The sequence below is a fragment of the Stegostoma tigrinum genome, chromosome 33 (genome assembly GCF_030684315.1).
Source record: "Stegostoma tigrinum isolate sSteTig4 chromosome 33, sSteTig4.hap1, whole genome shotgun sequence".
Classification (NCBI taxonomy): Eukaryota; Metazoa; Chordata; class Chondrichthyes; order Orectolobiformes; family Stegostomatidae; genus Stegostoma; species Stegostoma tigrinum.
This window is the reverse complement of record NC_081386.1, coordinates 4,220,589-4,244,855: the sequence shown is the minus strand read 5'-3', so window position 1 is coordinate 4,244,855 and position 24,267 is coordinate 4,220,589. Positions and strand designations below refer to the sequence as shown.

General features: G+C 43.5%; 2 protein-coding genes across 4 annotated transcripts in view; both read right to left on the bottom strand.

Moving 5' to 3' along the window:
* The window catches only part of cemip (cell migration inducing hyaluronidase 1), a 227,616-nt gene extending 222,641 nt beyond the window's left edge, over positions 1-4,975 (bottom strand). Inside the window, exon 1 of one of the 2 annotated variants that reach the window (XM_059639312.1) lies at positions 4,570-4,975. The gene's annotated coding sequence lies outside the window, so the exon portion shown is untranslated. The remainder of the gene's footprint in view (positions 1-4,569) is intronic. The other variant, XM_059639311.1, reaches the window with a different exon arrangement.
* Positions 1-24,267, bottom strand: part of LOC125467188 (cell surface hyaluronidase-like) — a 134,008-nt gene that overhangs the window by 93,426 nt on the left and 16,315 nt on the right. For both annotated transcript variants that reach the window (XM_048562674.2, XM_048562673.2), the window contains exons 3-6: positions 23,320-23,799; positions 3,956-4,096; positions 3,090-3,648; positions 1,087-1,256 (exon numbers count right to left, since the gene is read on the bottom strand). In XM_048562674.2, the coding sequence (XP_048418631.2) occupies positions 1,087-1,256; positions 3,090-3,648; positions 3,956-4,096; positions 23,320-23,799 (1,350 nt within the window). The remainder of the gene's footprint in view (positions 1-1,086; positions 1,257-3,089; positions 3,649-3,955; positions 4,097-23,319; positions 23,800-24,267) is intronic.

Here is a 24,267-nt window from a genome sequence, read left to right as displayed (position 1 = left end):
TAAAGCAAAGATCCTGGTTCTGTGGGAGCTTAACCACATCCATTTAGGCTGCTTACAAAAGAAACCCCAAGGCCTCATAAGCTGTTTATTTTACCGGCTTTCCAATGAGTCAGCTTGGTACTTGTCTTAAAATACCTTCCAAAGAAAAGAAAACATTTTAAAGTCACAGCATCATCACAACAGTCATTGGACGATCTAGCTCAGTGAAATAAGATGATGCAAACATATTGGTAGCAGAGTAACTGGACTTGTTCCTGGAATCTTGTGGAAAGTGGTAATCAGAGTAAGGCATTCATAAAGGTTAGCTTTTCTGTTGAGTATTAGTTACCTACCAAGTAATGTTTAGTTAATGCTGTCTTTGTTTGTTACAGTAAAAGTCTTAAAGTGTGACCTGTGTTGCAATTCCTTTTCAAGCTGACCATTGGAAATTCAAGTATATATTTTCAAAGCTATTGGTTTCTTTGGAATAACAGTGCATGCTTTCAAGAAGCCATGACTGCGCTAAGAAGAGAGATAGTGGAGAGGAAATTTGGTAGAAAAGAAAGTGTTCAAAAACATGACGGGACAGGAGAGAGCAGCTAGAGAGGAATTGATCCCTTTGAGTTGAGGGTCAGGAACAAAAGGTTCCAGATTTAAGGAATTGCCAACATCAAGGACCTTTCTCCGTTGAGTGGTTAGCATCTGGAAGGCACAGACTAAGTGTGATTCAATTACACCATTTAAAAGAAAACTGGGTTATCTTTCAAGAACAAAATGCATTAGTGAGAATCCTGCACAGGGTTAGCATGGGACTTGATTGACTGAATAACCTCCTTCTGTGCTGAAACCATTCTAGCATAACTGGCCTAACATCTCTTTTTATAGCTTAGTATGACATTTTGCCTCAATGCCCCTGAGAAGCACTTGAGTGCTTTGACATATCTGTCTTACAAATGCAAAATACAAATGCAAAATTCCACCAGAGATGTGAAGGTTTGGTTCATTTTAGTGAGCATTGACTTATTCCAAACATTGGTGAGTAATAAAAGGCCCAACCTGAACTTTGAGAAGCACTGCAGATATATAGAAAGCTATTCCTGGACTCACCATGAACCCACTCACTGTAGGCAGTGACTGTGAACCGAGTCCCATCATATGTCTGAAAGTCTCTCCTTGCTATGGCCATACCAGTAGATCCGTTAGGCTGATATAATCGTCTATCTTCCACGACAAATGATTTGGATGCACGAATAACTCCAACAATAGCCCAAGGCTGCCTGAAGCACATCAACGTCCAGATTGTCAAAGATGAGATCGAATATGCTTAGCTCACAATTGATTCACAATGTATTGTTTGTGTGCCCACAACTGTTTTATACACAAGTGCAGCTCCTCTGAAAGTGACATTCTATGATTCTCTCTCGATTTGGATGTGGAGGTTATTTGTTTCAGTTGCTGTTTGTTATCTATCGAGTTCCTTCAACTAACCCAGCCAGTTACCCTCAAAAGGACTTACGGAGCTGTCCATGGTGGCTCTTATAGTTATCATTAAATTATGTCTCTGTAAAATACATATCCCATTGGCCCTGAACCAAATCTGCTGAATGAAGACATTGTGGCCCGGATAACGCCAAAGATTGCCTCAATTACACAAATCCCAACCCCCGCTCAGAAGATAGTCATCAAGTTGCAATTATTCATTAAGATCCCGTGTCAAACGTGTTCACACATGTTTTAGCCTACATAAAGTGTTCGCTTCACCTGTACATGAATGTAATGTGAATGTGATATTTATGTTGTTTTTAAAAAAGGTCAACAAGGCGAGAACGAGCGAGAGGATGGTCAAAGAGACAAACGGCCAACGTCCCCCCCCACCCCCCCACGCCAATAGCAAGAGTGGCGAGGGTGCGGGGCAAGACAAGAGCCTGCTCATTTAATCCACACATTTCACCCAATACTTCAGTAACTGGGAGCTTGCGAGGAGAGTCAAATCCCTGCCGAACGAGTGAATCAGTTCGTTCCCCTGCTCCATACCGTCACATTGAGAGAGAATAGACCTTTCAGGGGAATTTATTCCCTTCTGGTATTCAAACAGACATTTCTGTCGACATTCTCCGAGTCTGTTGCCTGCCTTGATCTCTCCCGCCATTTGAAGGAACATTTTCTTGCTGTACAGGTCAGGACCCATCTTCCCCACCTCCCTGCTGCTGGTTTCAAGTGGTACGGGAACGGCGTCTCAAGCAGACACGCAGTGATAAAGGAAATCGAAAAACTCGCCTTTTCCCCCCAGCGCAAATGAAGTACTTGTTGAAGCGTACGCTTGTTGTAAGGTAGAAAATGCAGCAGCTAACAGACCCTCAGCAAACTAAATAAAAACTCGTGTTGATTGTAGGGTATATATTGACAAATTAGCAGGGGTGATTCTCACTCTTTCCCCCAACCCTCACTTTCTGCCTGAGAAACAGAACCATGCGAGCATTTTAACATCCACCCCAGTAAAACAAGGGAGAGGTTCCCTCCAAAATAACCATCCACAAGACTGCACCGCCAGCATTGCAGCGCTCCCTCTGTACTACCCGAAGGCAGCCTGGATTGCGGTGCTCAGGCCCTGCAGTGGGGGTCTTCACCAGGAAGCTGTGTCCTTGGGGGAGCGGAGGCGAAAACCCTAGGGTGACAGGACGCAAACACAGGTACTGACTCGGACAACTGCCCGCAGTGCGCTCGCTGGAATTCAGGGTCTGGGTACAGTGCTGGCCGAGGTTAAGTGACCTGCAACCCACCTACCTCCCAGCTACGTTAAATATCTCACTGTTTATAAACAGACTTGGGGGACAGCTGCCTCCACGTCATGGAAGAAGACAGGACATCGTGTTCGGCGGAACCGAGTCAAAGTGGGGTCTTGTGACACAGTGGTAGTACTCCTACCTTCAAACCAGGAGGCCTGGGTTCAAGTTCCACCTGCTCCAGAGGTGTGTCACAACATCCCTGTGCAGGCCGTTGAATGTGTAAGACGCTTACAATAAAATAACAGAAGCAGCTTTTTTTGAACATGGCCATAGGCACGCAGCGTTACACAGCTCCAGCGGTTAGAGAACAGAAAGGCGCCTTACCTATATCCCAGATGCCTGGCTTGTTCACTGCCCAGCAGCTCTCGGAGATCGTTCCTGGCGGACATGCTCAGTCTCCGAGCTGCCGAATCGCCCACCGCTACCGCCACGATCCGACCCCTGGGCTGGGAGCGCAGAAATTCCTGCAGCCGGCGGCTCTCGTTCGCCCACAGGTGGGTGTCGAAGCGGTCGGCCCGCAGCAGCCTGGCGGTGCCGGGGTCTATTACCCGGACATTGAAGCCCCTGTTGCCCCGACGCCTGTCGTAGCGATAGGCTCCATACTGCAAACCGCCCGGGTACAGAGTGCGGCTCAGCAGCGTCCAGGACAAACTCCTCCTGCCGTGCAGCTCCAAGACCCCTCCTCTGTCCACACCGATAAACTTCTTGCCGAATTGCTCCACCTGTGGACCCTCTGTTGATCTGCCTACCAGAGAGATGGTGGCCCTGGAAGTATAGGGACACCTTTCAGCTCCAATGTGCAGCTCCCCGCCGTTCCTGATCACGATATAGCGGGCCCTCAGAGTGATGGGTGCCCGCGGCGTGTCGCTGAATACCAGTTTGCCTGTGAAGTGATACCCACACGGTCAGCGATGGGCAAACAGAAGGGCGCGGCCCAACAGCGAAAACTTCAATATCTTAAAGTCCCTGAAACGCCAGGAGAATTTCAGCGCCTTAAGCAGCAGCTTAGAGCAGGGTTACGCTTCCCATTTTAATTCCGGGGGCTATGTCTGCCGGCGACAAGCAGTATCTTAAAATACATTCACGAACATTGATATCATTTCAGAAAAAAGGGATAAATGTTAATGACCCAATGGGATGATTTACGAGTCTGCAGCGTTTTACAAGTTAGCCGGCGATCTGAAACTCACCCCCATCCTCAATGATGATGGAATGTACAGTCGCTGAAGATTCCAGTTTAAGGAACGTCCCACGTCCAATTTGAACTTTGTGCCTCTCATCATGTTCTGGGTTCCAGGGTAATAAAGACGGATGTTTATCTGGGCATCGCACTGAAAGGAGAATGTTGAGCTGACTGTAAAATGTTATCGCGTTTTTAAATATTGTTTCAAATGTTATGAAAACAGAAGTAACACACCTGTGATGCCAAACTTCTCCCCGCTGTGTAAATGATATCCTTGGCCATCCCTGTTGATGTTTTGAATTAATCCGTGTTTCACGCTGTTAGCCTTTCACTAACACGGGGCCGGGTTGGGGTAGATTATAAACAATGCAAATTTATGAGTCTCTCAAGGAGTCTGGCAGGGGTTGGGTTGTTGAGATTCACAAACCGAGAAATGTGCACAACTCAGTGCCAAACCTGCAATTTACAATCTAGTCAGTCCTTGTTGCAGTCAGTGTACACTCACCCTCACACATACACAAACCGAGCCTACACTCCCTTCTGCACACCATTCCCGAACACACCATCCCGGGCTAGCTCCCCCTCCCCGGCTTACAGCGCCTGGCCCCGACCCCGGCGCACCTGTTACCAGAGGAGAAGGTACAGTACCAGATGGTCTCCCGATGCCGGTCGCTCCTCTGCCGCTGCGAGGCGATTCGGAACCACCCGGGATGTGGACAGCGGGAGATGCTCCTGTTTTCAGAATCTGCTTTTCCCGTTCCCGTTGTTGCTGTGTCCCGGGGAGATGCTCCTGTTTATGAAGCCGGTCCCGGGGAGATGCTCCTGTTTATGAAGCCGGTCCCGGGGAGATGCTCCTGTCTCTGAAGCCGGTCCCGGGGAGATGCTCCTGTTTATGAAGCCGGTCCCGGGGAGATGCTCCTGTCTCTGAAGCCGGTCCCGGGGAGTTGCTCCTGTCTCTGAAGCCGGTCCCGGGGAGATGCTCCTGTTTATGAAGCTGGTCCCGGGGAGATGCTCCTGTTTATGAAGCTGGTCCACCTCCTCGAGTCCCCCCCCCCGCCCCCACGTCTGCAACCTGCTCCTGCTCGGCCCCGCCCCCGGCCTCTCATTGGCCGATCCCGCGCTTAGTTACTGCCGCTGCCAGGAGACGGAGACGCAACATGCCACAGGTAATGACGCGGGGAAACCCCACCCCGCCCACTACCACGCAGGGAAACCCCTCCCTCGAGGAACACCCCCCCCAACCATTCAGGAATTCTCTGCCCGTCCCACTCTCACAACCTGGAATCCTCCCCCTCCAAATCCCCCCAATCCCCACCTCCGCCCCTCCTTCTCCACTCACTCCAGCCAGGGCCCCCACTGGCTCCGTCCTCTCACTAACTGGGGCTTCCCAGTTTAAATCTCATTCTCCTTTCCAAGGGTCGCCTTCACTGCATCCTCGCCTCAGTCCACCCCTCCAGGGACACCCGTCCCTCATGTGCGGTCCTTGCGGTTACTCATCCCTCGGTCTAACCTTCACTGTAACCTTCTCGCCTCTATCACTGCACCCCCGATCCTCATTTACTACAGGAACCTCATTCACACCGTATCTCTCCCGCCTCTTCACTCTCACTGCTCGCTGGTCAGATGCAACTTGAGTATCCTAATACCCGGTTCCGGTGTGAAAGACTCTCCGATAAGCTGCTGCTTAACTCCAAATTCAATCATCAACCTCTGGAAGCGGATGGCTGGGGGAGAAGATTGCGGAAATTTAGGTGGTGGAAGAGGCTAGAGGCAGGGAGTGATACTGACTGCACAGGGTCGATGGGCCAAGTGGCATAAGCCTAATGCTATCCTAATCCTGTGCTTACTTCCCTCCCCTCAGAATCGCGCTCTCCTCGCTCCCTGGTCTCACTGTAGCAGTCTTATTTTCTCCCTCTGAATCTCCCACGGGTCTCCCTCTTTTCCACTCCCTCCTTCTGTATCTCTCTCTCTTTCCACACCCTCCCCCCACCCCTGTCCTTCCCTCTCCTGCAATTTCTATCGCTCTGTGCCTCTTATCTCTCTTTTTTCACCCTCTCACGCTCGGAGGGTGTCAGCGAACACCCACAAGTAGCCTACGTCCCCGGGTGGTAGGAAGGGGCTGTGAGACTAGTGGGTTTGGTTAGTCGGGGGAGGGGGAGGGGGAGGGGAATGCTGAGCCTCAAGTCCAGCAAATCGTTCAGCGTTAGCACACCCCTCTCCGAGGTCAGTTACGATGCATCTGAGAAATCTGTTCCTTAAACATTTCGACCTCGGTAAACACATATCTCAATCCGGTTGTATCACTCTCTCTTTCGAGATTCCAGGTAAATCTCCTGGTACGGTGGGACGAGGCACCAGTTCCAGGAAAAACGCGGTCGCGATTCCAAAACAAGAGCCGCGGTGCTCCTTCAGCAACTGCGGGCTGAGCCAACAGCAACCCAGGAGCCACACAAGCGAATGTTACACAGCGGGTGCACACTGACTGCAGGGGTAGTCGAGAACAGGCTGCGAGGAGCTGCCACACAAACAGTTCCCTGAAATAACTCTGACAGCACCACCTAATAACCACACAAAAACAGCACAGGGCCAAACATCATTCACTCGGCTCCTTTAGACGCCACTCAGGACTGAAGGAAATATCAAATAATCCCTTTCCCAAGCACTTAGCTTCTGTCCAGCAGCCAATGCACTGAACTCCCTGGAGATACATCGGAATCTGCTCCCTTCCAACATTTTGATACGGAATCAGTTAATTTAAACATTTGGACTTCGGAAGAACACGGGATCCAAATAAATGGAGGGTTTGCAAACAACACGTTTCCCTGCATTGTGTGGACTAACTTCTGGTCGAAGTTTACGTTGGAACCGAAGGCGTCTTTTATATTGGAGTCTGCGAAATCTCAGAGTCCCCCGCAAATAAACATTAAATACACACGTAGCACCCACATTCTGACACAGTCACAGAAATCGCACGACAGTCATCCTCAGCTCTGGTTAGTCCAGTCCCTCCAATCTCAGAAGCTAGATTTCTATTGTCACTCAGCACATGGGGCCGTCACCGGCTGGGCCAGCATTTATTGCCCCTAACTGTCCTTCAGAAGGCAATGGTGAGAGGCGTTATTGCAAGGCCGCCTCCTGGGGATTGTAGGGTCACCCGTGATATTGTTACGGGCGGTATTTCAGGATTTTGACCCAGCAACACTGAAGGAACAGCGATATATTTCCAGATCAGGATAGTGAGTGGGTCGGGGAGAAACTTGCAAGTGATCGTGCTCCCATGTGTCTAAAGCCCTTCTAGATCGAAGTGGTCATGGGTTGGGCAGACGCTGTCTAAGGATCTTTGGTGAATTTCTACAGCGCAGAGTACACACTGCTGCTACTGAACGTCAGTGACAGAGGCAGTGGTTGTTGAAGGTGAATCCTTAACCAATTCTCTTTCAAATTAAGTTATGGTCATCTCTACATGCAGACTAAATGGCAGCCAAAACTATTCCAATTCTCAGAAAATCTGTGACAGCTACATGCAGCCAAAATGATAATTTAAGCACTCACTAATTAACAAACAGGTGCATGCCAAGAACCTACAAAGATAAAAGCACATTCAACATAGAAAAAACAATAAACTTGAGCATTTCACCAGTTGGAGATTGCCAATCCAAGCAACTACTGACAGAAGAATTAGAGCAGAGAACAAGAGGTGAGTTCCTGGATACAGGTTCCTGAGGGTCTGGTGACAATGAAGCTGGATTAGGGATTCAGGAAAGGATGAGCCATTAAGTGACCAGTACCTCGGTACTGATTCAGAGCAGCAGAATGTGAGGTGGGCTATTTCTGTTGGATCAAGAAGGAATGACTCTGGACACCTCAGTGACTAAAGTAAAATAATCAGCAAACTGTTCTTTTATAGATTGGGTGGTCCAATCAAATTAGAACCTTTGCCACCAAAACCAGGAGACTTTCCCAATGAAACCAGACTGTTTGATGATGAGACTCCAAGCTCCAGTATGAGGAGGCATTGAGCACACATTGTGGGGAAGGCCAACTGCACAGCAACGCGGAAGACATTCAAGTAACAGAGGTACCCATACATTATTATATCCACCCCTCCCACCCCACCACAGTTCCTGCAAGTCCTGTTTTATCCAGATCCAAGGGCAAGCTGCAAGGTTGACCCAACACCACACGAATAGAAAAGGTTTGGAGGGACATGGGCCAAGTGCAGGCAGGTGAGACCAGTTTAGTGTGGGATTATGGTCCGAACCAAAGGGCCTGTTTCTGTCCTGTATGTGTGTGTATGAAGGTTGGGAATTAAGAGACAAGGAGGTTACTGAACTAGGTCGAAGAGATACCAAAGAGAAATAAGGTTGAAGATTTCTGATTACTTGCTAAAGTTGGGGGGTGGGGGGCTGTCATGGGGTGTTTATGCGAGCATTATTTCTGAGCTCACAAAGTAAAAAGGAGGGTACTGGAGATGGCAACAGCAGTAGGTGTTACTGTAGACCTGGATAAAGGACAGCCTTGGGGTTATGGAGTTGCATGAGACAGTGAACCTGAACAATCATGTTTTGATGCTGCTGGTAGCCCAGCTAGGAGAAGATGGTGAATCAGGACAAAAAGGTGTAGAATTTCAGAGAAGGTTCAGACAGGATGGCTTTAATATAAGTCTCCAAGACTGCTATATAAAAATACCAGGCTGAGATGAGACATTTTACATATTTTCCATTTATTAAATTTCATGCACTGAAATAATCCCTGTAATCGAATATTTTCCCAGCGTTATTATGTCCCATTGTAATAGCAACATGTCACACTGTGATTCTCAATCAGAGAAACCGTCTGAATCATTTTTCTATGCTCTTAATTTCACAAAACACTTAAAATATAAACAAGCTAGCAACAAGATAGCAACAAGAACTAAGAATACATTTTTAATAGAACACTGGCTGTGGGGATATTATGTATATGAGATATTACGCAGCATGAAACTTTGAAACTCAAAGCACAAATTGGTCCTTACCCGTATTTTTTTAAAATTCATTTGCAGGCTGGAGTCATTACTCACAAAGCCAGAATTTATTCTTCATTTATTTTTGGAACTGAGCAGTTTAGATTATTGACAGACTGGAGTCAAACAGCTTGGCCAGACTAGTTCTGAGCAAGACTCAGATCTAACTAAATATGTTAACTCTTTCTCTCTGTAATGCTGCAGAGATTCTCCAGCATTCTTTGTGTTTGTTTCAGATTTCCAGCATCCATAGTATTTTGCTTCTCTAACGGACAGTGCTGAATCTGTTGGCTTTTATAACAATCTCACCACTTCCGAACCACTTTCACTGAAAAAAAAATCAGCCTTTTGTTCCCAGACTTCTATTTTTCCAGGTTCAAGTCAAGTTTACAAATAGCTGTGGCTTCAAATGATTACTCCTTCTTACCATGCTGGTAACATAATCACTATAGCTCAAACTGATCATTCAAAACCTTGAAGAAAAATCATTTTATTTCTATTTGACACCCCTCTCAATATATGTTTAAATGTCTTTTACATTGTGGACCATCACACTGATCACAGTATTATTATTTGTTGTACACTCAGTTCGACCTCACCACCATCTCTCAATCTAGGCTACATATCTGACATCTCTCATTGGATCGGTGGACATCATCTCCAGCTAAATATTGGGAATATCAAAACCATTGAGAGGAATTTCCAACTCAATCACAATGAAACAATGGAACTTGCATTGAGTGGGGAACCCATTGCAATCTACAGTGGATGTTAGCAAACCTTTTTAAATGTGCAACTGCATTCACAATTTGCTTACATTTCCTGATAAATCACGGAAAGTGGGCTGGATCACATGTTCAATCTTCAAAAGGAAGGAATTTGAATCAAAAGGACCTTGGTACAGTTAAGGAACACTGAACTGGATACTGCAGGATACTGAGGCTGCAGGAACCAAAGTACTGGACAGGAGTCCTGGGCAGGCTCCTCCCTGAGACCCGGACTCCTACCTGCAGATGTGTTTTGTGATCAGAGAGATTACAATGAAGTGATTTTGCCAAAGATAGGAGGAAGAGGTTGGCCTCTCAAACTAAACAGCATGATTGGCAGGGCCAGAGAAAGTCAGGGTCCAGGTGTGTGTTTCCGCTATCTTTGAGGCAGTGTTCAGAGAATCAAAAAGCTCAAAGGCAGCGAGTGAAAACATTTCTGGGTGTTAAACTCGCCACTCTGACATGTGCAACATTCCACAATTTACTGTTCTCCAAGTCAACATGCTTTGCAACTCCATTCATTGCTTATCCTGCAGGCACCTTACCTCCCTGTCTGGACACTTAGACTCACACGTGTTTTATTGTTTTCTCATACCCAACCCTTCACCATCCAACATCCTTCAGTTGCATGTACAAGCCATCAGTAATGTTTGAAATGTGTTTTCTCCCCTTGTGGCAAAGAGCTCAGGGACAAGCAGAGACCCAGATGTGGCTCTTCATCAGCCATTAATAATACATGCTCCACAAGTCCACAGAAGGCAGTAGGTATCAGCAATGACTTACTGTGGGGGTCCTGAGGGGCTGGTGCTTAGATAAATGACAGAGCTGATCCTCTGCCTGTAGAATTTCTCTGGGGTTTCACATCTTTGGAAGTGGATCTCAGATCCATTCCCTCTGTTCTGTGCCACTCACATCACGAGGCTGTGAAGAAGGCAGCTGGTGCTGGGTGTTGCTGTCCCTCCTATTCCTCATCACGTACAAAGTACAATTGCATACATTGCTTCTATGTGATGAAAGCTTACAACAGGGAATTGTGGGTTAAGGTGAGTGAAATACTAGCCTGAGCTGCAATCAGCTGTTGAACAGTGAAAGCACTCCAGGCAGTGAAATGCTGTGAGCACCAGACTCTTTCCTAAACACAGCTGAAGCTCTTCATATTCAAAGCCTTCCCAGCCTGTCAGTTTCACTTAAGAATTGTTGTCTGCCTTGCATTTGCCTGGCTGATCCTGGCAAACTTATCACAGCCTAAGAAAGGGGTGCAGTGGCTGTTAAAGCCAGAATGATTATGTAAAGCAGAAATTAATTTTAAATGTAAATAATTTAATTACTTCCTTGACAATGCCAATAAGGTTCTCTATTTGCCTGTAAACCGTCTTGGGTAAAATCCAACAGAGGCAGGGATAATATCTGAATCCTGATCCAGCATCACTTTAATTAAAAGTAATTTAACTTCTTGCACACACCCAAACCCACTCTTTCTTGCTCATTAGAAATCACTCCATGTCTTCAAACCTGTTACAAAGTCCATTTCTTAACAATTAACTCCATTCCTCTCCTTGATATTAGCACTGATTTTGACAAGTTTCTGACCACTAATCCACACTATATCCAATACTGCCTACTTCCACCTTTAATAACATCATCTGACATTGCGCAGAGGTAGGGACATCTACTCCTAACCCTAACCTTATCACATACCTTTATTATCTCTTGAAATATTATTTATATAAATGCATTCCTGGTCAATATCCTATGTTTTAACCTAATGACATTGAAAGCATCCAAAGTCCTGTTACCTGTATTGTAACTCATATCGTACCAACTCCTATTCATACATCACACCTTTGTTCGCAGACTTACATCGACTCCTGGTTAAAGGTAAAGATAGTTGCCATTGTCCGAACAGACTCTCGGGTTGCTCTCTTTATTAAAGAGAGGTAACAAGTGATGGTTTAACCGGAGGGTCACCATGCCTCAGGCAAGTGGAGAGGTTGATGAGAAGAGTCATTCGTGGTCACCTCAACTACTGAGGGAATTGAACCCACGCTGTCTGCAACATTCTGCATCACAAACCAGCCTCAGCCAATTCAGCACAAAAGCTCCCCTGGCCAACATCTATGACTTGGTGTTACTGCAATGCTCTAGCAAAGTTCAGCACAAGCGGGAAGAACATCTCATCTTCCACTTGGGGACCCTTCAACCTTTAGGACTCAATATTGAGTTCAATATTTTTAGTGCCTGAACACACGTTCCATGTCTTTTACCCATGCCCATACCCCAGGTTCTGTTTAACTACCCGATGTCCCCATTATTGGGTTTATTGCTTCTCTGACATACTATCAACTATGCCTTCATCAGCTTAACTTTCTGTGGACTCTGTCACTACTCATCTACTCACTCCTTTTCACACACCCACTCCCACCATCCCACCCTGCTGTTTTTGTTAAAGAAAAATTATTGTTGTATGTACACTTTTTGGCTCTTGCTGTCATTGTGACCAGCAGCTAAGATTTTACAGCAAAAACAGAATTGCTGGAGACCCTCAGCACGTCTGGCAGCATCTATGGAGAGAAAGTAGAGTTAATGTTTTGAGTCCAGTGACCTGTCATCAGAACACAAGCTAAGGTTTTACATTCTTCTTGCAGAGGCAGATTCTCTCACCTACAGTATGGCATTGGTTATAGATATCACATTATATTACAGCACTTCCATAAGCTATCAAGTGAGGGTCTGCTCAGAGCACTCTCAGCTGTGAATCAATAGGCTGTGGGTTCAAGACATATTCCAGGAATGCTACTGTTAAGACCAAGACCCAATTCACTTCCCTGAGGAGAGAGATAATGGGAGCTGCAGATGCTGGAGAATTCCAAGATAATAAAATGTGAGGCTGGATGAACACAGCAGGCCAAGCAGCATCTCAGGAGCACAAAAGCTGACGTTTCGGGCCTAGGCCCGAAACGTCAGCTTTTGTGCTCCTGAGATGCTGCTTGGCCTGCTGTGTTCATCCAGCCTCACATTTTATTCACTTCCCTGAGGAGATGGGCAAAGATCTGGTGACACAAGTGAACTGAAGACAAGGGGAGTAATCCTACTGAATAGTGATCCCTGAAACCTCATCCCTAAAGTAACTCATTTAATCTATTTGTGGGATCCTACTGTGGGCGAACTGCTGTCTTCCCCATATTACAGCAATGACTACTAAACAAAGATATTTTATTGGCTTTGAATTGTTTTGGGACTAACTGAGGACGTGAAAAATACTAAATAAATACAAGCCATCCTATATTTAGATCATGTTTCCAATATAACACTCCCTTCACTCTGTTTGGCTGTAATTTTATATGGATCTGTTATTTGTTTAGCATGACGGCAACACATTACACTCCTGGCAGGGTTCAGGGAGCTCAGGCTGGGCTGAAGCTCCTGTGCCTTCCAACATCCAGATCAAAGCAGCTGGCTTAACTGGCACCTCATCCACCACCAAGGCACAATGACAGCAACATGTACCATCGACAAAATGCGCTGCAGGATTTTTCTTAAGGCTCCTTCGATTGCATCTTTCAATCCATAACCACTGCCAACTAGAAAGACAAGGTCAGCAGATCCAAGGGAATGCCACAACATGCAAGATCCCTTCCAAGCCACACGCCATCCTGACTTGGAAACATAGCAGTAGTGGAGGGATGGCAATGAGTCAATACCCTGAAACTCCTTCCCTAACAGCCCATGGGTTTATCTACAACCTGAGGACAGGAGTGGATCAAGAAGGCCCACCAGCATCTTCACAAGGATAATTAAGAATGGGTATTAATTGCTGATCCCATGATTAAATAACAGCATTCAGCCCGGACACAAGAAGTTATCCCAATTTTTATGAGAAAATCTTTTAATGTGTCTTGAAGTGTTTCCTTTGTTAAATATCTTTTAAGATCCTTTACAGAAAATAATGAATTAGAACTAAACAAAGACAGCAAATACAGATGAGTCAGCAATTTTGAGGTGTACACTACACAGAACCCTCATTCTAGTGCTTAAACACAAAACAACAGTGTTCTAAAGAAGGGTCACCAGACTCAACTCGTTAACTCTGCTTTCTCTCCGCAGATACTGCCAATTCTGCTGAGATTTTCTGGCAGTTCCTGTTTTTGTTCCTCGTTCAGATGTGCCATGATCTGAATTATCCTCAAAACTCAGCATCGTTTAGTCCGGATGCTGACTTATGGATTTACAATGTTTTCTGCTTTGGTTTGTGAGATCATCACATGCTTTAGAGAGATTCTTCTGCGTGAAAACAAACTTCTAATTCAAGAAACAAAGAGCCTATCTCTCTTTGAAAATACTGAAAACATTTTCAGCACATGCTGTTTACAGGAAGTCACAGGGTAGCTTGATAAAGGCTTATGGATGAGTGATCGGTGTAATTTCCAGCTTGGGTGGTCTGTTTTTGGAGGAAATATTTTCTGTTGGCAGAAAAGTATTAATTATTACTGGAAAGGCTCAGGAGATCTGGCAGCATCTGTGGACAGAAATTAGAGTTAACATTTGGGGTTCACTGACACTTCCAGTCAGGGGTCATTGAATCTGAAACATTAACTCTAATTTCTCTCCACAGATGCTGCCAGATCTGCTGAGCCTTTCCAGTAAGACCTGCTAAGCCTTTCCAGCAATTTCTATTTTTGTTTCTGATTTCCAGCAACAACACTTCTTTCCAGTTTTATTAACTATTACTGACTTAATCCATAAATATTTTGATCATAATTTAATGGTCCAAAGTCTTCATGATAGATAAACATGCATTTTGCAGCAGTTTTCATATCTTCAAAACATCCCAAATAATTTTGCAGCTACTAAATTACGACTTAAAATGACTGGTGAGGTCTATGGATTGGTGGGCAAATACAGAAGCTAATTTGTTTACTTCCAAGGTTTCACAAAAACAGAAAAGCGAGAAACGATATGATAATCTACCATTGGCTGTGTTATTTAGGAGTTCAATTTTGACCAAGATCCCAGGGGAACTCCTGTTTAAATAATGGCAGAGCGTCACTGACATGCACCTGAATAAGCCAATGGAGCTCAGTTTAATGGCACATTCAAAGTTGTTACCTCCAGCAATGCAACATTGCCTCTGCACAGCACTGTGCTTCAACGTCAACCTTGATTATGTTTAGAATAGGACTTGCGGACCTGACAATCTGAGGCAGTGCTACGCCCTCAGACAAGTCGCGTTAAGTTAATGTACACAAGAGGATATGGCAATGGGCAACACACCGGTGAATACTGATATCACTGGTTTCTGTAGTCAGTCCGATATTTTTAAAATAGGAAACATATGAACCAAGTTTCCCATCGCTATCTGCTTATGTTGTTAGCGTCTCTTTTAGACTCCCAGCATGATCCAAACAAATTGTATTTCAACTTCTGTCTGAATAACGAATGCTCAAAGGTATGATTAAGAAGATACACAATTTGTGTATGGCTTTGGTAGAAGGCTAAAAATATCAACAAAAATATGAGAAGACTAATTTGTCAGGTGAGCAATAGGAAGTATCTGAGACAACATGAATGTTGTGAAGTAAAACTAACCACCACCAAATTGTAGTTTGAACAGCACATTGATTGTTGTTCAGTTTTTAAATCAGCCACTGATTTTGTTATAACTAAAATTTCAGTTAATAGTATTAACAGTACCTTTCAACAAGTATACATCACACAGCAGAACACGGGCACTGAGTGGCCTCTGATGATTACTTCCCTTAAAATTCCACATTTACCCAATATTATGCAAGGAATGTTTGATATCAGGTTCATTTTCTTTCAGCTACCATTTAAGGATGCAGAAAATAAATCAAATTTCCATGCTGTACATTTCTATGATTCTAAATGTGATCAACACGAATTGTGACTAGTTTTTGAGTTTATTTATTTGACGCGGGGTTGCTCCTCTCAGACAGCAGGTGGCAGCAGCAGTCAGGAGAAAATTGATGGAGGGTACATGCCTGGTGAAAGCTTTAAAAATGAACATTGCCTCAGTCTGTTTCAGAACATTGAACAGTACAGCACAGTACAGGCCCTCTGGCCCACGATGCTGTGCCGACCTATTATCCTACTAAGATCAAACTACTCTGTACACCCTACATTACACTATCATTGCTACACTGAAAGCAGGGACATAAATTCGCAGGGAACTAACTTAACAGTTGCTCATCTATTTACCTTCTTATTTCTAAACCCAAGAGGTCTGGACAGAGTAGAGTGGGAGAAAGTGTTCCCATTGGTGGAAGGATCAAGAATGGGCGGGAGGGAAGGAAGTAATAGTGACATGGGGAGAACCTTTCCCACAGGGAGCGTTTAGGATTTGGAATATGCTGCCTGAGAGTGTGGTGAAGGCAGACTTAATCGAGACATTCAGGAGGGAATTGGGCAATTATATGACAAGGAAGAAAGTGAATAGTTACAGGAGGAGGTGTGAAAACAACAAACACTGAATGAACTGTTGATTTGACAAGCCAACGCAGACATAATGGGCTGAATGGCCTTCTTCTATGCCATGCTGATTTGTGACTCTGGAATGAAGGGATGATGTTAAAGCTTTCTCCAAATTCAGTCTGGGTGACACATCACTCCCACAGCAACACTGCTGTAGCACCTTTATTAACATCCATCCCTTTCCCCTTCCTTGTGGAGATTAACTTCTACTACAGTTCCAGGTGAAACTCCAGTAGCTTGCCAAAATGGCCAATCTGTCAGATCTCCAGAGCTGGAGTTTGCTGGAAAAATGAAGGTGAAGGCCATCATTATCAAACCCAAACTTGCCCTCAGCCAGCATCCAAACATTCATCTGGGCTCACTAGGAGCTGAAGCCACATCTGAGATTTCTTCTCAATAGATCAATGGGAGTCTACTGTAGGTGAGTTGAGCTGAGCTGGGGTCACTGAACACCAATGGGGAAATGAGCCTCACCCTTTATAGGGCGAGGTGACTTTACAATCACCTGCCCTTATGCCCAAACTTACAATCAATTGTTCTCACTTATATACTGAGCCTGTCTGATGTCTCCTGCTCCAGTATCATTGGAGCTGGGGCTTTGTCAATGCTTTACTCTGATGTCTTGCTGTCTTTTGTTCCTTGCTAGTCCAACCAGGGCTCCAGACCTTCCAGGGAGGACACACAGGTCACCCTGCTTCATAATTGAAAGCTTACTTTCTTATCAAAGGCAATTAGTGGAACAGAGTCCAAGGATGGGCTCAAGAGCAGACTGTGCATTTGGTGTTCTTGATAGAATGCGGAACACAGACCTCCCACTAGGGGTTCAAATATCAAGCCCACCACCAATTCCTTTCTTAGGATTTAGAGGTTGGCATTTATAATTTGTTTGAAAGAACTCAGTAGTCTGAAGCAGGGTCCATCCCTGAAATGTCAGATTTCCTGCCCCTCTGATGCTGCCTGGCCTGTTGTGTTCATCCAGCTCTACACCTCGTTATCTCAGACTCCAGCATCGGCAGTTCCCACTGTCTCTGATTCAGAGATTGCCAGGTCATTTCTAAGATTAACTATGTTATTGTAGGATTGAAGGTGCTGTTATGAATAGCTTACTCATTGCACAGGATCTCCCATACAACATGGAAAATCCTTGAGCTTTAAGAGTGTAGACTGGCATGAGGAAAGGGAGCAGGGAATCGCCTTTGTTGACCCTATTGGAGGCACACCCCTACCAAAGTTCTTGAACCCCCTTTACCTTCCCCGCCCCAATGGCAGTTCACGGGGCTGTGTTTAGGGGTGCTCTGGGGGTCATGACACTTTGTAAAATCTAGCCCTAACCTACTCTTGCAAATGCTTATAATATTTCAAACACAAGGAGGACTTTTGGTCCCCTCATGTGACAGGTATATTGATGTTCTGAAGGTCCAAAGAAGGACAAAGAAATTGCATGTCTCAGAATTGTGGAATTGTCAAGATAGACAGGGAATTGGGATTTTGTTCATTGCAGAAAGGTAAACATTGAGTAATGAAGGGAATAGATTAGTACATTTGGATTAGACTGATACAGCATAGTAGAAAGGGGTTATCTCAGAGCACAAACATTAAATACAAAAGAGCAGTGATACATCTGCTAGTATTTCTGTTTAGGGCGTAAATGATCCCGTGGCATTCGATGAAGGACAAGGAAGTTCTTCCCCACGTGGGGTGCCTCAGTGCCAGGGATCTGGTTCAATTCCACCCTCATGTAACTGTCTGTGTGGAGTGTCCACATTCTTTCCATGTTTGTGTGGGTTTTCTCCAGGTGCTCCAGTCTCCTCCCACAGTCCAAAGGCATGCAAACTACGTCGATTAGCCATGGGAAATGCAGAACTACAGGGATAGGGCAGGTGGTTGAGTCTGGGTGGGATGCTCTTTGGAGCGTCAGTGTGACTCAATGGGCTCAATGGCCTGCTTCCGCACTGTAGAGATTCTCTGGTTCTGGAGAAAGTTATCCATTTAACAACACGATTAAAAAAAAACTGATCTGCTCATCATCACATTCTTCTTTGTAGAATTTTGCTGTGCACAAATTGGCCTCCTTTGTTACGAAGAAACAACACAAAAAGTGAGATTCATTGGCTGAATGTGCTTTATGACAGGCTGTGGTGGTGGAAGGTACTGGAAAATGCAAGCTTTTCTGGACCTCTAGAACAGATTGCTTAGCATGGATTCAGTGACATCTGTATCCGGGTAGGACAATGACTGAGGAAGTTGAACAGGATATGATGGACCAGTTTGTGATCTCCTCTTTCCTTATTTAAAGCGAGATGGAATACAAAGTGGAGTGAGTAGTACTTTGCCTGTACAGAACAATGATCAGCTGGCACCTGAATACTGAGTTTAGCGATGGGCATTATAGCTCTGGAATAATAAGTTGGCCCTGGCAAGTTTCCAGTACAGATTCTCGACAGCAAAATCAGCTTTTAAAAAGGCTGAAATTGTGTAGACAGGTTGCTTAATCTTGGTTTTTATTCCAGTGAATTAGTTAATTGAGGTTTAAAATGATAAAATAATTTGATACAGAAACTATCTACACGGGGTTTCCTCTGGTGGGAGTCCAAAGTAAGGAGAGATAATCAAAGTTAAATTTCAAGCCATTTTGGAATGGTATTTGGAAGCAATTTCATTTTCCAGACAAAATCTGAACAATGATCCCAATATAAGACATCAGAGGCTGGGTAAATTGAAGCTTTCAGGATGGAATCAATAGATTTTGTTTGTAGGGAAAGGGTATCAAAGGTACAGATCAACTGTAAGTTAGTATAATTGAGGTAAGGTTCACCATAATCTACCTGTAGTACAACAGGCTTAAGAGGCTGAACGGCCTATTCTTGTTCCATTGCTGGAAGCATTATGCTCAATATAATATGGTCTGAGCTTCAGGGTGTAACAGGTTACAGTGTAGGCTTTAGTTTAGTCTAATGTACCACTTTGGTGCTGCCTTATTGATCTTTTCATTCCATATGCTATAATATTATGATGTGGCTACTATCCACAAAAGCTTACAATCTTGCTATACCTTGCTAGGAATCATGCTGCTGACAATAATGCTGGCAGAGAATGAACTCATTGCATCAACATTGGGAGCATGTTTGTGCCAAAAACGAAATTAAAATAACTAATCAAAAATGCAGAAGCTGTGGAAAATGTCTTCAAAAATGTTACATTCACCAGAATCACAGCTGTATGACAGAACACATTCTATGTATAGTAATTACTGGAAGGAGCATTCCAGCCACAAGAAACAGCGTAGCAATGTGGAGAATCACTAAATTACAATCCAGTTATTTACTGGATAAATGAGATCCAGCGCAAAGTACTTTAGTAAAAGAGGGATTATTGAGTAAGACAGACAAACGTAGCACTTTTTTTTATCTTGAAGAGTTGCATAATTGGAATGCTAGAGACAGCAGAGTCTGTATTTATTAGTGTTAGATCGTTATTAAGTTGAATAGCCCAGATGGCCAATATTAACTCAACATGCAAGGCAGAATGCAGTGTAAATATATGTGGTTAAATCAAATGTAGAGCGAACAAGTTTGACACAGTGTGCATAAGGAGAGTCTCAGGGTGACTGTTGTCCAGCAGATTTAGATGTGTTTTGGAAATCATGCCAATTGTATCAATGATCTATAAATTTGTTAACACACTAACTCATTCAGATACTATCCATTCATTCCACTTATTACTAAACACAATCCCTTCAAGATCTTGAATGTCTCAGTGAGATCATCACTAGTCCTTCTAAACGCCAATGGATACAAGTCCATTTTTTTAAAATCACACATGGATCAGGAGATCTGAAATGTTTGTTATAACACAATAGAAAAACATTCATTTCTGTTGCACCTTTTGCAAATGTATGACATTGTGAGGCACTTCGCAGCCACTTCAATATTTGTGAAGTGTAATTGTTGTTATAATGTAGGAAATGGAGCACAGATAAATCCAGAAATGTTTTACCTACGTTAGTTGATAAATATTGGCCATGACACTGGGACAACTGTTTCTTCAAGTAGTGTGGTCTAAACTGTGGGATGCTTTTAAATGTGCTATCATATTATTTGTTGTAAGTTTGCGTTTATGGGTTTTGAACTAGTAACCAGTGGGTTTTCTGTGTGTCTGAAGTTGATAACAAAGTAAGTATTTCTGTAACCATGGTGATTTGTTTTGAAACTGTTTTTGATGCCTAGCTTTAGAATTTTTTTTGTGTACATTGGCAGGGTTTTACCACTAAACAAATTTCAACTTAGAAGGTCAGGAAAGTTTGTTTTAAGCTTTAGGGAAATACCCACAGTTTATAGAGAGAGAGTGTGTCTTTTAGTTTTGCTTTGAGTTTGTAATAGTCCTGAGAAGTGCTTGGAATAGACCCATTCTCCTGAGAACAGTGAAGAGTTGACATTAATCCCAGGCCAAAAGTGTTGGGATAAACCCTGAAGAGGTTACTTAAAGCTGACTAAACGGGCATTCTGGTGTATTAAAGCTCCAGGTAACAGCTATCTACAATGCCAGTTAAATTGAAGTAATAATTGATTTAAAACCTACCGAGGTATTAGATACAGGGACTCTGGTGTGAGGATTGAGAGTTGTGTTTTGGGTATTATATAAAAGCTGTTTTGTTTCTTTTAAATTTATAAAGGAATAATTTGTGGTTAATGGGAGTGTACTGTTAATGTGTGGTTAAAAATCTTCACTTTTGCATTATAGGTAGATAGTTTGGTTTATTCCAATTTCTCTTCATTTCATTCGCAGTAAACTTCCAATACATTGTTAAAGCTGAATCTGCAGTATTGCATGCTGATGTTTCAGCGAGAGAACACTTTGTTAAACCAAAACAAATCAAAAGTATTTTTGTATCAAGGCAGGTTCCTGACTGGCACCTAATTTATTGGGGCAAAACTCCCTGGACTGACCTATCCCCTCCCCATCTATACTCTCCTCTCCACCTATCTTCTCTTCTATCCCTCTTCAGTCCACCTCCCCCTCTCTCCCTATTTATTCCAGAACCCTCTCCCCATCCCCCTCTCTGAAGTAGGGTCTAGGCCTGAAACATCAGCTTTTGTGTTCCTGAGATGCTGCTTGGCCTGCTGTGTTTATCCAGCCCCACACTTTGTTATTGGGGCATAACATCAGTTTAGATAACAACAGTAGTGCCATGGAAACATTTACAAACAGACAGAGCCATGATTTAACATCTCACCTCCAACAGTACAACCCTCCTTCAGAATCACATTCAAGTATTACCCTTGGTTATTTGGTCAGGTCGTTGCAGATGCTACAAAGATAGGTGGACGGACAGTTGGACTTGAGGAAGTGAGGAGGCTACAGAAGGATTTGGACAGGCTAGGACAGCGGGCAAAGAAGTGGCAGATGGAATACAATGTGAGAAAGTGTGAGGTCATGCATTTTAGTACAAATAGAGGTGTAGTCTGTTTTCTAAATGGGCAAAGGCTTTGGAAATCTGAAGCACAAAAGGATTCAGCAGTCCTGGATCAGGATTCTCTTACGGTCAATTTGTGGATTCAGTTGGTAGTTAGGAAGGAAACTACAAAGTTAGCAATCATTTCAAGAGGGCTCGAATAGTAGAGCAAGGATCTACTGTTGACCCTGAATTGGTTCTGGTCAGACCACATTTGCAATAATGTGAACAGTTTTGGGCCCTGTATCCAAGGAAAGATGTACCGGCCTTGGAGGGAGTTCAGAGGAGGTCCACAAGAATGATCCCAGGGCATGAAGAGTTTGTCATAGGAAGAAAGTTTGAGGACTCTGGCCCTGTACTCGATGGAATTTAGAAAATTGAAGGAAGATCCTTTTGAAACTTAGAATACTGAGAAGCCTGGATAGCATGAACATGGAAAAGGTGTTTTCATTTGTAGGAGAAACTAGGACCTGAAGCCAAAGCCTCAGAGTGAAGGGACGATCCTTTACAGCCACGATGAGAATGAATTTCTTTAGTCAGAAGGTGGTGAATCGGTGATATTCAATGCTGAAGGCTGGGGAGGTCAAGTCATTGTGTACATTTAAGGAAGAGATAATAATTCTTGATTAGTAAAGGGATCAAGAGTTACAGGAGAAGGCAGGAGAATGGAGGTGAGAAACCTATCAGCTGTGATTGAATGATGGAGCAGATTTGATGGGCCAAAGGGCCTGATTCGGCTCCTGTATCTTACAATCTTATTCTTATTTACATATTATTTAATAACGTGCAATTCTACTGATTCATAAAAAAATTAGATGAAATACCTAAATGATATTATTGATAAATTAGAATTCATTCTGATGCCTAATTGGTGTTTATCAGTCAAAATATTTTAAAGTAGTTCACTTTAGGATTTAAATCACATCATTAGATGCAAAAAACAGCATGCAATTCCTCAGGGAACATTTGCTTCACATTTTAAAACAAAAAGAATCATAAACTTTACTTTGGAAAAGAGAACAATCCAACTGCTGTGGATCTGCAAAAGCTCAGATAATGCTGGAGAAACATAAAGGGTCATTCAGGGGACAGACAGTTTAATAAACAGCGTTAGAGGACAATTGCTCAAATTCCTTCCCGGGATGTGAATGTTCCTGGCAAGACTGTATTTTCTGCCCACCCATATTTGTCCGAGCACGTGCTGATAACCACCCTGATATGGTCTAATTTAGCAATTTCAGTATAACAGTGTGTCCCACAGTCGCTTCAGTGGGTCGTTAAGAGCTGGTCACATTGCTGTCTATAAACTACTATTTGTTCAATCAGATAATTTGTGGTGATGATGAATATGAATTTAAATCGTGAAGGAAATGTCTCTAGTGACATTTTATTCCAATTGTTTGTTTCAAAAAGTCAACCTTTTCAGCATGTTGAATTAGCAGATTAGCCTGCAAATCCAACAATTTTAGATTTTGTTTCATTTTTACTTCTTTTTGGCAACGTCCTAGACTTTGAGATGATCCAAACTCAATAATTTCCAATCTGGACACATTTAGGGAGAGATACCAATTATGTTCAAGTATGTAATACACTCAATAAATGTACACAGAATGAAAGTTATATTATAATTAAACATATACTATACTTATGGATTTTACCTGGAGATCCAAAAACCATTTGTTCCTTGTTAAGCATTAGTTTCTTCACAATGGAGAATGATTTTGCTTGATGTACATCCAGCAACAAGTTCAATTTTTTCAGCCAGACTAAGACTTCATAAAGTAACTGTGGCTTTATCTTAACCTTAATGAGCTTGAGTGGATTAATTTTGGCGAGCTGGTGATTCAGCTTCTGATCACAGGTTGGAAGCTGGAAGAAATCGCAGGATAAATTTCTCCCTGAAGCTTTTTTCAGTATATGATTGGTTACTTCAACAAGAGTGTCGCAAGGCAGTAACATCTCTTTCATTTCCTTCATGCTCTGGTAGATAGTCAGCAAGCTGCTCTCTTGCTCTTTTTGCAATGTTGTACTCCTTGCAGATCGTTTATAAAGTGGGTATGTGTCAGACGAGTTAGCCACGCCATCATGGGGCTCAGGGGCCATATTCAAAGGAGAAATTTCAATACTTTGGTCAAAGCCTACGGGCAAATAACAGTCAGAATCTTTTAACAAAACAAAGAGATTGAAACACTGGTTCACTAATAAATAACTGTTTCCAACTGCTGGGTATTATAAAGAGCAAGAAAAAAAAACTCATTTTCATTTGCTCCCCTCCCTCTTTCCCTTATATACTTTAGCACGTGATTTAATGAATTACAACGTTTCATTCGTGACACAGGTGATTTGGTGGAGGTTTATTCAAAACAAAAAAGACGTGCATTTAGATAGCACATTTTATGAAATTATGACCTCTTTGAGGTGCCTGTAGGCAGGCTGTATTTTGTGAACTGTAGTCACTGAGGTTGTAGACACGCTCAGCGAGCTGGTGTGTTTGGTTGCAGATGTTTCGTCACCCTGCTAGGTACCATCGTCAGTGAGCCTCCAGTGAAGCGTTGGTGCTCTGTCCTGTTTATTATTTATATGCCTCGGTTTTCTGGGGTGGTTGG